We start from the raw sequence: 13,664 nt of genomic DNA, 5'->3' as shown, positions 1-13,664 counted from the left end.
GGAGGGGCCTCTGGTTCAAACCTTCGCGTGGCATTTTCACATTATTTAAAAAAGACAAAAACAACTTTTTGGAGGAACGCGGGGCCTGTGTGTGTTTCGGGGGCAAAGAGGGGAGGGTCCGGAAGAAGTCGCGGACCGCCACCCACTTCACAGATGGGAACATCGAGGCTCAGGAGGGCGGAAGCGCCGCGGCTCCGCTTCTCTGGCTCCCGGATCCGTCCGCGGCTGGCAGCGCTGACCTGGGCTAAGAGGCCGCGGGGCGTGTCCAGGGTGGTCGGAGGGCCAGGGCTGGGGGCGGGGTGACCTGCCGGCACCCACGTGGCTTCTGCCACATCCCCCACACCTCGGAACAGTGCTGCCCTGTGCCTGGGCGGCCGGCCGCCCCCTCCGTGCCCACGGTGGCTGTACCTCAGTTTACCTGTGTCTGCATGTGAGCGCCCACCTCCCAGGAGACTCTCATCTCTCCACCTGGCCTGAGTTCTGGGGCCCTCTTCCTAATTCTACTTCTATTTCTTTGGGTTTCTCCGCCTGTACATGTTTCATCTCTGTGTCTCCCCGATGCCTGCCTGTCTTTCTGCCTTGTCTGTTTGTCCCGATCTTTCTCCATTTCTCTGGGGCTCCCGGCTGATTCTGCCCGCCCCCCCGTGTTTTTCCTCTGACTGGGTCTATCGTGTGTCTGATCTCCCGGCTTCAACCTGCCCCCCCGACCCCTGGGTACCACATTCATTGGCATGTTTGCGGGGCTCCCTTTGGATGAGAGCGGAGGGAAGGGGCCGGGAGTGCGGACCCAGCTGGGATCCTGTCGACACCCGGCTTAGGAATTGAGGTGATGAAGGCATTAGGGTCACTTGTTAAGTCCCGGGGATGGAGAAAGGGAGAGTGAGGATTAGATTCTGCCTCTTCTCAGAGGCACTGTGGGTAGATGGGGTGGTGCTTGAGCTGATCTTAGGACACACCTGCCCAGGGTGGGTGCTGATGGGGCCAAGACTGGCAGGGTAGTGAGGGCCAGGACCCCTGGGTCCGAGGGAGGAGGGGGCCGGGGGGGCTGGACTCCTGGGTCTGAGGGAGGAGGTGCCGGGGGCAGGACCTCTAGGTCTGAGGGAGGAGGGGCTGGGGGCCTGGACCCCTGGGTCTGCGGGAGGAGGGGCTGGGGGCTGGACTCCTGGGTCTCAGGGAAGAGGGGGCTGGGGGCCTGGACCCCTGGGTCTGCGGGAGGAGGGGCTGGGGGCTGGACTCCTGGGTCTGAGGGAGGAGGTGCTGGGGGCAGGACCTCTGGGTCTGAGGGAGGAGGGGCTGGGGGCCTGGACCCCTGGGTCTGAGGGAGGACGGCTGAATTATTAGTTCACGAGGGCTGCCGTTAACGAAGTACCACAAGTCAGATGGCTTAAGCCACAGACAGCACCTCAGCTCTGGAGGCTAGAATCCAAGATCAAGGATCGGTTCCTTCTGAGGCTGTGAGGGAGACTCTGCTACAGAACTCGCCTCACTTCCGGTGGTCGGCTGGCAATCTTTGGTGCTCCTTAGTGTGTAGAAGCATCACCCCAATCTCTGCCTTTGCCTTCACAAGCTTTCTCCCCGTGTGTGTGTGTGTCTGTGGGTCCAAAATTTCTCTTTGCATAAGGACCCTGGCCACATTGGATTAGTGCCCACATTAATGACCTCATCTCCCCTGATTATCGGCAATGATCCGATTTCTGAATAAGACCACGTTCTGGGGTACCGGGGGTTAGGACTTCAACATACTGATTTCAGGCCAATACAACTCAACCTGTAACAAGGAGCCTGGGGATTTGGGGTCCTGGGAGAGGTGGGAGCTAGAATTCTCAGTCTTTGGGGAGGAGATGGATTTGGGGCAAAACTGAAGGACAACTTTGAGGTGACGAGTCTGGTTTGAACGTCCCACAGGCAATTCCAGCTTAAGTTGGCCAAACCAGAGCCACCAAGCCCCACCCCCACAATTCCCTCTCTGACCGTCCTGATAAATGGCATTGCCATTCACCAGTTGCTCAAGCCAGAATCCCAGAGTTGGTCCAGCACTCCGTAAATCCTGCGGGCTCCTCTTCGCGGGTCCACTTCTCTCCACCGCCTCAGCCCCAGGGTAAAACTGCACAGAGACTTAACTCCCCTCCCTGCAGCTTCCCCCCTCCTTACCAAATTATTCCCTTGCAGCAGCCAGAGGCCCCTCCTACAGCCTCCATCCAAATACGTCATTTGCCTTCTCCGCACCCTTGGATGGCTTCCATGAACTAAAAATACATCCAAAGTCCCTACCATGGCGGATTGGGCTCCAAATGATCAGGCGTATGTATCCCTCTGACTCCCACGTCTTACCAACTTTCCTCCTCAGTCACACCGTACAGGACACAAGCCTGACCTCTGTTACTCCAACACACCAAGCCTTTTCCTGCCTCTGCTCAGGCTGTTCCCTGTGCCTGCAATGCCAACTACTTCCCCCGCTAGTGGGCACTCAGTACCTATGGGTTCACTCCCTGGAGGAGGGCAGGAGTGGTGGGACCCTCTATTTACCCAGAGACCTCATTTCTCCTTGGGCTGATGACCCCCATTTCCCTGGGAAGTTTGGAATAGAGAATCCCACTGCCTCATTTGGGAACTCCGTATCCCATCAGGGCCTGGGGGGTGAAGTGGCCAGGGCCTCTTTCCCCAACATGCACACCGGGCTAAGGCAAACCCCACACCGGAGCCTTGGGAAACTACAACTCCCAGGAGGGGAAGCCTCGAGACTGGTTCTCCCGTGGACGGGGCAGGCAAGCGGCGACACTGGTGAGCTGCACAGCCCGCTGGGAATTGTAGACCAAGGGTCTTGCGGGGAGAGGAGCGCCGCCTTTGAGGATGGCAGTGTTGCCACAGCACTCCGGGAGAGGGGGCGGTTGCTCGGAGCAGGCGAATGCCTGTGGCCCGGGGCAGAGCCAGGCCCAAGGCCCAGGATTCCCACACCACCAGGAGCACTCAATTAGGGGTTCGACCCTTTGAAGACACAGCATGTGGGAGGGAGGAAGTGCAACAGGGCACCCCTGCCCCCGTGGGGGCAGGCTTCCAGGTCCCGGCTGGTCCTGGGGCCTGCCCAAAGTCCTGGTTTCTCACACTCAAGTCTGCACTGCAGATTTGGGCGTAGGCGAGCGACACGGGGTCTCCCACCCTGCCAACCCACCCCCTCAGGGTCTCTGTGCCTTTGTTCTTCAGGGACGCCAAGCATATCCCCAGCCGGAGGGCCAAGGGGAACAGACCTGGACCTGGGGCTCAGGGGTACCCCACCCCTCAAGCCTTCGCCCTCAAGGGAAGCGGACCGCACACTTCAGAGGCTGATTCCCAGGACAGGAGACATACCGCGGCTTCCCAGAGCTATCCTTGCTTGGTGTAAAACGTCCCCCAGACGACCCGCCGCTGGTGGCTGAGAAACGGGCCGGATGGCCCCACGGTCCCCAACCCCCCCCCGACACCAGCTACCTCTTGCCGAGCCCCAGGGACAGCCCAGCGGCAAGGCCTTCCGCCTTCTCTTTTCCGGGCTCGTCCGCCCCATGTGCTCCCCGAGTAGGTCCCCCCCACAGCTCCATCGGCTCCAGTTTTCACGCTCAAAGCACCGGCCCAGCTCGCAACCCCATCAGCTACTATCTGCCACCCCTCCCGGCCCACGAGCCGCGTGAGAGCAGCAGGGGCTGGACCGGCACCTGCCCGGTTCCTGGCTGTCAAGTCGTGTCTGGAATGAATGCTAGGCCTCGCCCCAGAACCTCTGCCCACCCGCACGCTCAATGCCATGCAATTCTAACTCCACACCAACCGCTGCCACATCGAACGTCTTCCTTACTCCAGCCCCGCGGGCTCGGGATGAAACCCGAAGGGACGGACGTGGGAGGCCCCCGCTCGGCTGCAGCCTCCGCCGGCATCCTTCCATCACGCATGGGGACAGCCCGCAGCACAGGCCGCTGGCTCCTGGCCCCGCTCACATACGGGCAGCCCAGGCGGCTATGCCAGGCACCTCAGCCCTGTCAACCCCGAGAAAGGAGGGGTCCCAGGCCGCGAGTGGTTAAATAATTAATAAGATTACCAACAGTGTGTTAATTACAAATAACGAGAGAGGAGCTAGAGGTGGTGAATTTTCCAACAGAGAACCAGGATTGGAGAACCAGGATCCACAGCCCCGGGGCCCAGGGGTCCGGCCACCCGGGTGGGGCAGCTCCGTAATAAATAATGGGGTTGGGGGGCGGGGGGTCAGGGCTGCTCCTGCTTCTTCTTGACAGAAATCCGCTTCTTCCTCGCTGCCAGCATCTCATAGAAGGGGTCCACACTCACGGCTGCCCTGCACAAGGGGAAGGTTCCAGGGTGAGGGCCAAGGAGCCCAGGCCCCGCCCCCCACCCCCACCCCCCCCGCCCCGAGGGCCCCGGAGCCTGCGCTCACTGGATGGACTTGATCCATTCCTCCTTCTCCTCCTGGGTCGGGGCCGAGATCCGGTACACCATGTGGTTCCCCTCAACCACCCGGCCGTCCGCCTCGGTTTTACAGGCTTTGATGAGCTGCCCCTTGTTGTTGGGGATGTAAAGCTCAAAGCAGTTCTGGGGAGACACGAGAGCAGAGGAATGGCGGGTAGGAGCGGCCCCGGGACCAGAGGCAGCCCCCCACCGCAGCAGGCAGGGGTACGGAGAGGGTCTTACCGGTTTTCGGGGGTCATCCACTTCTCGGATGCTCAGATTCTCCAGGGGGATAATTCCACGGGGTTCCTTGTCCTGAAACAACACGTGGGAAAGAACTCAGACTCCCCAGTCCTCGCCCAGCCCCTCCTCCGGAACCCCAGCAACATCTGTGGCTTGAGCCACCGATTCGTGGTACTTTGTCACAGCAGTCCTAGTGCAGTGATGCAGCCCTCCTCCGTCAGACCCGGGAGTTCTGGCCCCAGCCCCTCCTCCCTCAGACCCGGGAGTCCAGGCCCCCAGCCCCTCCTCCCTCAGACCCGGGAGTCCAGGCCCCCAGTTCCTCCTCCCTCAGACCCGGGAGTCCTGCCCCCAGCCCCCTCCTCCCTCAGACCCGGGAGTCCCGGCCCCCAGCCCCTCCTCCCTCAGACCCGGGAGTCCCGGCCCCCAGCCCCTCCTCCCTCAGACCCGGGAGTCCAGGCCCCCAGCCCCTCCTCCCTCAGACCCGGGAGTCCCGGCCCCCAGCCCCTCCTCCCTCAGACCCGGGAGTCCCGGCCCCCAGCCCCTCCTCCCTCAGACCCGGGAGTCCCGGCCCCCAGCTCCTCCTCCCTCAGACCCAGGAGTCCAGGCCCCCAGCCCCTCCTCCCTCAGACCCGGGAGTCCCAGCCCCCAGCCCCCTCCTCCCTCAGACCCAGACCCAGAAGTCCCGGCCCTCAGGCCCTCCTCCCTCAGACCCCAGGCACCTGACCCCCAGCCCCTCCTCCCAGCGCCCCAGAGCGAAGCCCAGCCCTGCCCTCACCGTGGTGTACTCAAAATAGTAGAGGCAGTTGTCTGTGAGGATAAACCAGCGCCGCTTCCACGTCTTCACCCGGCCCCCTGAAAGGGAAGGGGTGGGAGGGGGCCTGGGCTCAACAGGGGGACAGGGCCTCTGGGAGGACAGGGAGGGGACTGACAGGCGGAGCGAGCGCAGGGAAGGCGGGGCTGGCGGGGTCTAGGGCAAAGCGGTGCGTGGGAAGAGAGACAAGCAGGGACAGGCGGTTTTCTGGGCCCCAGGAGCCCGCCCGCCCCCGGCGTGGGGCTGCACGCTTTCTAAGCCTGTCTGTCAGCCCGGTGGGGCCCCCCGCTAGAGTCCAAGTCCCCAGCCCCCTCCTGTGGGCCCGAGGCTGGGGCAGCCCCCTCCCCTGATGTCAGGCCGGGCAGCAAGGACGGGCAGCGTACCTACCTCCTGGGGCAGACAGCGAGAAAGCAGGCAGGACCAGGCGAGGAGAGGGGAAGGCAGAAGAATGGGGTGCCCCCAGAAGCCGCAGGCAACAGAAACAGGGTGGGCAAGGGCAGGAAAGCACAGGGGGTGGGACGGACACGGAAAGAGCAGAGAGGAACACGCAGAGATGGAGAGAGAGGGAGGGGGAAAGAGAAGGAAGAAAACCAGTTACATCGACATGACCCTCTCCCTCCCGGGGAGGCCGCAGATCAGTGCCCGGCTCCAGCCCGCTCCCCCCCCCCCCCCCCCCCGACCCCAGGACAGGTTCTCGGCCAGGAGGGCCCCCCACTGCCACGGGGAAGAGGTCTCTCCCCTGCAGGTCATCCCAAAGGGAGAAGACAAACCCCCCCCGGCTGCTTGGCCCGAGGTGGCTGGGTGACCTCAGGACCACCTCTTGCCCTCTCTGGACCCCAGTCCGCAAACCCACTTGCGCCCACACCCTCCTGCTTCAAAGCGACCTGCTCTGGGGTCTCTTGTAGTTCCTGCAGGATCAGACCGTGACAGCAAGAATGGCTTTCCTTAAGTATCTCTGCGAACACGGCCTCCACCCACCCTCTGCTACGCCTCAGCATTTGAAGGAAGAGGTGCCTCTCTCTCTGACCGCACAGAGTGGAAAGCTGCACTCGGTCAGAGATCCGGGGCCAAGGCCGCCCCTGCCCGGGGACTACTGAACAGTGACTGAGCCTCGGTGTCCTCCTCCGGGAAATGGGAAGCATCCCCACAGATGGAAAGGTCTGCCGGCAAGCCCGCTTTCCTGCCCTCTCCCGGCTCGGGGCACCAGAGGCCTCCACAGAATCGAAGCGTCCCCCAACCCATCTGCCTCCCCTTGGAGCTGAAGCAGGCATCTTCCCCCCGCCCCCCTCCAAGCCACCCACTGCCTCTCCGCTCAAAGGCCGCAACGAGCACTCCCATGGCACCTACCATTACGGCGCAGGGCCCCCAGCCAGCAGCTTGCAACCTCGGCTCTGCCCCAGAAGGCGGCCGGGGAGCTTTCAACACGACTGACAGCCCATCCTGCCCCAGAAATCCTGGCTTTGTGAGTCTGTGACTTGGCCATCAGGGTTTTAAAAACACCCCGGTGAATCTCTCCCGTGAAGCCACAGATGAGAACCCCTCCAAACCTCAGACAACCCCTACAAAAGGGGCACCTACTTGACCCCTGCTAACTTCTCCGGAATCTGCCGGCGCTCCGTGTTTGTGGGGGGATCGGCCCCACCCCACCCATTCCATACCAGCCGGGGACTCTGCATTCATAAGCACAGAGCCTGGCATTTAGTCAGTGCTCCCTAACACCTACCCTATGCCTACGGGTATTTATGGGGCCCCTCCTCTGTGCCCGTGCTCGGGCCCAGCACACAGGCCCAATCTTGTTTTCAGCCCCACTTTGCTGATGTGGCAACTTGAGGTTGAGAGAGATCATCAAATCATTTGCCTAAGATCATACAGCAGGTGCACATGGCAGCCAAGTCCAGAGCCCGGGGCTCCCTAACTTCCCCCTGCAGAGGCAGCCAGCGGGGTCAGGAGGGGACGTACCCAGCTTAAGGAGCCAGCCCTCCCGATCCGGGTTGAAGAAGGTGTGGGTCAGGTCATTCCCATCATCCTCAGGAATCTTGAAGGGCTCATTTCGGATGCTGTCGTAGAGGTTCTGGGGGGGCGAAGGTGCAGTCAGCAACTCCAGGCCCCAGGGACCCTCCCGGGGTGTGGCGGGGGCGCTCCAACAGCCAGGGAAGCAATGGGACCACGGGAGGAGCAGCCCTGGGAGGAGGCAGAAGGGTGGAGGGAGCCCCGGGGAGCAGAGAGAGGAAGAGAGGAAGAAAAGATGCAGAGTTGCAGCGGCCTGCAAGGTTCTCGAGAGAGATGGACAGACGGAGAATCAGACAGACCGAGATCCCAAAAAAAGCCAGAGGGCCAGAGAGAGACAGAAAAGAGAAACAGAGAGATGAAGACTGAGGTAGGCCCCGGAGTAAAGTAAGAGAAAAGAAACAGACAGGGTGGCATGACCGCACTAGCCAGCTCGGGCAGCGGGAGACCCACGGGGAGGAGGGCCCAGGGCACGGAGAGGGACGGCGCTGGGGGGCGGGGGCTGCAGGGAGGGGAAGAGGGGGCCTGACCCTGAGCAGCTCCTCGGGCAGGTCCCCACCCTCGTTGATGCCCCGGTTCATGGCCACGAAGCGCTCCAGGCCTGGCTTGTCCCGGACGTTGGGATTGTGAAGGCTGGTGTTCAGCATGATCACGGCGAAGGACAGCACGTAGCACGTGTCTGCATCAGACAGTCAGGTGGTGATGACACAGGCAGGTGGGCCCCTGGCCCCTCCTTCCCAGGCCCCAGGAGTCCGGGCCCCCACCTGTGGACTGGAAGACCCCGGGGTTGCACAGGCAATACCGCTGGGCAAAGGCCTCCATCATCCGGTCAATCTTCTGGGCCTCTCCGGGGAGGCGAAAGCTCCAGAGAAACTGCCTGCGTTAGAGAGGAGCTGGGGGTGGGCGCCAGGACTGGCAGAACCTCCCTCCCCGCTCTCGGTCCCTGTGTCAGGAGCCAGCCAGTAACAGCCTCGAGGCCTCAGCAGTTGTCTCGGGTGTGGATCCAAGCTGACCCACAAGCACTGGCCGTGGGACTTTGGGTGGATTTATACAGAAAAAAAACCTCTTTCTTTCTTTCAAGTTTCCTAAACAAGTCTGCCAGGGACTTCTTTTGCCACACAAAAGGAGGCTCTAGAGAGAGCAATGCCAACATCGTGGCAAGCACAAACCAAAGAGCGAGAAAATTGACCTTCTGACACCATTTGAACACCTGGATACAGCTATGCCTGAAGCAGGCCCTACCACGGACTTCTGCGTTCCATGAGACAATCGAGTCCCTAGTTTTTGTTTTGTTTTTATTCTGAGAAGGGGTTCGGGGGTTGTAAAGACAGCCCTGGCAGGTACATCCCTGCCCTTCCAACCCCATCCCTCTTACCTGAGGGCCTGCACCAGATTGAGGTCAGTAAACTCGTGCAGATCCACAAAGGCATGAAGCACTGCCAGGTTCAGCTCTTCCCTGGAAGGGTGGACAGAGACAGAGTCACGCACAGGAGGGAGTCTGGGGAGGCTGAGGTGGGAGTGGACAGGAAGGGAACGCTGGGGGCAGAGGGGCTGCCTCTGGAGCCGGTGAAAATTTGAGCCTGGCCCCATCACAGGCCTGGCCCCGGGACAGGAGGACTCAGAACATGCTCTTGGGAAGACCATCTGCTGCAAGATCATCCCTGGTCTCGCTGAACCTTTGTCGTCAAGAGAAACACGGCAAACGTGCTCTACCTGCTCTCACCTCCCTGATAACCCCCAGGTTCTGCAGATGTCCAGAAATGGTCCCCATCTACCCCCAGGCAGTCCCCCCGCACCCCAGTTGTTCACAAAACAATCCCCACAACACCAGCTGTCCCCAGATGGTCCCTGGACATCCACAGAGGGCTACCACCTCCCCACGATGTCCAGGCAGTCCCCCACATACCCCAGAGGCTCCTGAAACAATCCCCGTGCACCCCAGATGTCCCCACAATCCCCAGGTGACCAGACAGTCCTGACACAAGCCAGATGTCCAGAAAGTTCCACACATCCCAGATGTCCACACAATCCCTAAGCAACCCAGACATCCCGATAGTCCTGTGCACCTCACATGTTCAGATCACCCCCAATGTCCACAAATCCCTAAGTACCCCAAATGTCCACAGACAATCCTCATGCCCCAGACATCCAGGGGTCCCCGTGCTCCCTGACAATGCTCATACTCCCTAGATGTCCATGTAGTTCCCATGCATGCCAGTCGTCTACACGATTCTCACACCCCCAAAATGCTCACAGCTGTTCTCTGCTGTCTCCAGACCTAAGTGGATGGGCCCCGACTTTCCAGGTGTCCACAGGAGATTCCCATGCCCCCTAGATGATCAGAGAGCCCCAAGTTCAGGCTTCCATGGACCCCTCCATTGGTCCATTCTGTCACAGTCCAGTCAGAAGGCTGGTCTATCAGGGCCTCTCCTCGGGAGAGGAAGTTGGCAGTTAAGGGCAGGAGCTGGGCGCAGGGGACTATGGGAGCTGGGATCTCACCTCTCCCCCAGGTAATCCCCGATGGCTGTCTTGTTCAGGCCCTCGCCCTTGTACAGGAAGCGGGCGATCTCCTCAGGTGTGTTCTGTAGAAGTTCATTCTCCACCAAAAACTGGATCCCCTGGTGGGTGGGGGCCGGGTCTCAGCCCTGACAGCCAGAAAGCCCCGCCCCCCACCTCCCCAGGGACCTCAGCATCCACACCCACCCCCGCCCTCAGCAGAACCGGCCAGGTTTTGTTTTCAGGCTTCACCCAGGTCCTTAAATGCCGTCCCTCCCACCTCAGAGCCTTTGCACCTACTGTGCCCTCTGCCTTTGCCTGGTTAGTCAAGCATCAAGAGCAGGGTCCCGCAAGGAACAGGAGCCCAATGAGTTTGTTGAATGTCTGACAAACTACAACTGCTTTGGGCTAGAGGAATAACATCAGAAACTGTTCGCAGACAGCAGTACATCAAGGGCTGTGAGGACCAAGCCTCACGCTGGATAGGGTGTTCTCTGGCTCGCCCTGTGTCATGAAAGCCACATCTGACTCTGGAGTGTGGTATCCACGTCTTGGGGCTCGCCGAGGGCAAGGTAAGGTCAAGTCCTCTCTGGGGCTCCAGCGCTGCCTAGCACAGGGGCAAGCCTGCGAGGGCCTCAGAGAAGGGGAATGACCGAATGAACAAACATCTTTCTCCACCTGGTGAACATGGACTCGTCCTTCAAACCGGACCTGACTGTCCTCTCCTCAAGGAAGCCCTCCCTAACTTTACAAGGCTCCCACCGTGAGGGTCCACAGCCCTGGGAGCTCTCTGAAGTGGCCCTGGTCAAACCTCCTTTGCGCATGTCACCATCCGTGTTCCCGACCAGACTCGAGCTCCTCCTGAGCCCCTAGGTGGCCCCACAAGAGGGTCCAGAAATATGAACAGAAAGGGGAAGAGAGGCTCCCAGGCAGAGGACACAGCACGCGCAAAGATCAGGAAGGCAGAACGCTTGGCGAGCGTTCAGAGAACAAATGGACAGCCTATATCTGAATCTGGGGATTAGGAGCACGTCTGTCCGCCTTAAGTAGATCTTTAACTAGCACACTTCTGGAACCTAAAGGTGCCAGACCCCCACCCCACCCCACCCCGCCCACCCCCAGGCCTGAAAATCGGCCTGATGGATCCCAGCCCTGTGGCCCAAGCACCTTCTTGGGATCCATGTTGAACTTCTTCCTGCCCATTGCCATCTTTCGGTTCCGCTGCAAGGTCTTACTGCAGGAGAGAGCAGGAGATGGAGGCTCAATGCCTGGGCATCCCTGGCCTGGCCCCATTACCCCCAAGTTCCCCACCTCAGCCCTCACCTGCCCTCATTGGCCTCCAGACCCTCCACCTCGCTCATGGCTTCACTGAGCTCCTCCCGAAGGCGCTGGATCTCCACCAGCAGCTCTTGCTTCCGCCGCCGGATGTTCTCCAGCTCCATCCGCTCCTCCGGAGTCAGGTCTGGGGGCTCTGAGGGTAGGGTCAGGGGTTGGAGGTCAGTTCTGGGGACTGGGAGCCTGGATTCCTGCAATCTGGGGGAGGACAGGGCTGGAGCGGGCAGGACTAGGTTGCAGGGGAGGGTGAGGATGAGGGTTGGGCCTCCACTGTCTGCTGGAAGAAGAGGCTGGGGGTCTAGATTCCTCAACCCAGGGGAGGAAGGGCTGCGGATGTGGCCTCTTAAGTCCTGGGGGAGCAGGGGGAGGCTAGGGGTCAGGACTCCTGAGTTTGAGGGAAAAGGGGGCTGGGAGCCCGAACTGGTGGGTCCATTACTTGGAAGGGGGCTGAGGCCTTGCTTTTCTGCCTCCATTCCCGGCGAGGTAACTGGGAGCTTGGGTGTCGGGACTCCTGGGTCCGTGAAAAGTAACTACGGCAGGGAAAGCTGTGGACAGCTCGTAAGAGTTGGGATTGGGGGCGGGGCATCGAAGGCCCCCGCCCCCGCCTTAGCGGGATCTCTGCAGCCCCCAAGATCTCTCCCCACCCAAGCGCCCCAGAAGCCCCCCTCCCGGCTCCCAGCAGGCACTGGGCTCGCCCGGCCCTTCCAGCGGGAATGGTTCCGCCCCGGCCTCGCCTCCACCGCTCCATCCCGCCCCCTCCCGCCGCCACCGGAAACAGGCTCGGCCCAAACAATGGCCTGGAACGCCCTGCTCTCGGGCCCCGCCGGAAGCCCGTCCCGCGCCCCACAAAAGCTAGGCGACGACGGGGCCGAAAGGCTCCGCGCGGCGCGCGCCGGGAGGGATGTTCGCGGCGGAATATTGGGGTCGAAACGCTCCATCCGCTCCCAGCCGGCCCCGCCCCTCCCTGACCTACCATAGACACCGTCCTCCATGGCGGCTAGGAAGGCCCGCGGGGAGTCCGGGGCGGTCCCGCCGGTCGGGCCTGGATCCGCGTTGGCCCGCGGGCTCGGATGAGCCCGCTCAAACGCCCCGGGAGCCACCGCCGCCTCCTCAGCGCCAGTCCTCAGCGCTGAAAAGACTCTCCCTTCGCCTCCCAACCGCCCCGCCAATAGGGACCGCCCCTCGTTTTGACACCGTCCAATCCACGGAGGGCCCTCTCGTCTGCTCCGCCCCCGACCCGAAGGATCGTCCTCCAGGGCCAATAGGCACACAAGGAGCAGACGTAGCACTGTCCGGCCGGAGGTAAGACGGCCTGTGGGGCCAATCGGAGTGCGGCCAGGGAGCCGGGCCCCGCCTCCGAAACAAAAGATGGCATTTGGCTGGTGTGCCCGCCAATGAGAAGGCTCGGAAAGGAGTTGCGTGGAGGTGGGACAAGGCGCGAGCAGAGAGGATTGCGCCTGCGCAAGGGCACTGGGCGGCTGCTAGTCCAATCCAGCCCCGCCTCTAGGAATAGGTTGCTGGGGAGCGGTACTCTGTTAGTCTCGTTGCCAGGGGGCGGTGCCACAACCGGCTGCTGTTTCCGGGAGCCACACCTCCTTGGCTGGCCAAGCAGGCTTTTGACCGCCCCGGTTGCCAGGCAACTGGGAGCAGCTTTGGCCCGTCTTTTGGCCTCTGTCCTTCCGGTACTGGCCCCTCTGATCTCCAGATCCTTTCCTTAACCCCTCTCAGGACTTTCCCGTCCACTTCAGCCTCTTGAGAGTCAAGGAGCGGTGAAACAAAAGACTTACTCTTTCTACGCTATGGGGGGGGTCTGTCATGGAGAATGGGACATTAGGGGAAGGCCAAATATAGTGAAGGCTCCGCCTCCCTGGCGCCGTCTGCCTCTCAGGCTCCTCCCCCTCTCCTTCAAGCCCCTCCCCCTCAGTTTAGCATCCTCCCCCTATAACAACTCCCTTTACTCAACATCCTTCCACCTCTCTGGTTCCTTCCTCGCTCTCAAAGTCCCTCCCCTCCTCTGTAACTCCCCTCAGTTCAGGTCCCCGCTCTTCTTAAACTCCTCCCTCCTCTCGGAGTCTCCCCACCCTGCTCCGCCCCAGCCTCTCATTTCCATCCCTTGCGGAAAAAGCAAGTGCCGGCCCGCTGGCCGGGATGGAGTACCTGGGCATCCCTGTCATGGGCGGGTCCCTAACTGGGTCTCAGGTGGTGTCTGGGCCTTGTCCTCATTTGCTGTCCCTGGGCGAGGCGGGTGGGGGACACACTCAGGGCCAGGACCTGGTTAAGCTGACAGATTAGACACGGAGCCTCTTAATCCCCTCCCTGACCTTTACGAGCGGCCCAGGCCTTGTCC

At 61.5% G+C, this 13,664-nt stretch overlaps 1 protein-coding gene across 1 annotated transcript; it reads right to left on the bottom strand.

Annotated features, from left to right (window-relative positions):
• Positions 1-4,039: 4,039 nt before the first annotated feature.
• CYTH2 (cytohesin 2) lies at positions 4,040-12,491 on the bottom strand. Its single transcript, XM_088027708.1, has 12 exons — positions 12,291-12,491; positions 11,306-11,453; positions 11,150-11,216; positions 9,986-10,104; positions 8,862-8,942; positions 8,251-8,363; positions 8,017-8,165; positions 7,439-7,550; positions 5,444-5,520; positions 4,669-4,740; positions 4,415-4,569; positions 4,040-4,315 (listed from the first exon to the last, which is right to left on the bottom strand). The coding sequence occupies exons 1-12, from the start codon at positions 12,307-12,309 to the stop codon at positions 4,228-4,230; spliced, it is 1,200 nt and encodes a 399-aa protein (XP_087883834.1). The 5' UTR covers positions 12,310-12,491; the 3' UTR covers positions 4,040-4,227.
• Positions 12,492-13,664: the final 1,173 nt, after the last annotated feature.

Source organism: Eumetopias jubatus, unplaced genomic scaffold (assembly GCF_037043125.1).
Source record: "Eumetopias jubatus isolate StellerSeaLion01/CBP00866 unplaced genomic scaffold, mEumJub1_p1.0 scaffold_10, whole genome shotgun sequence".
Classification (NCBI taxonomy): domain Eukaryota; kingdom Metazoa; phylum Chordata; class Mammalia; order Carnivora; family Otariidae; genus Eumetopias; species Eumetopias jubatus.
Note: the sequence above shows the minus strand (reverse complement) of the source record. Positions and strands in the feature narration are given on the sequence as shown.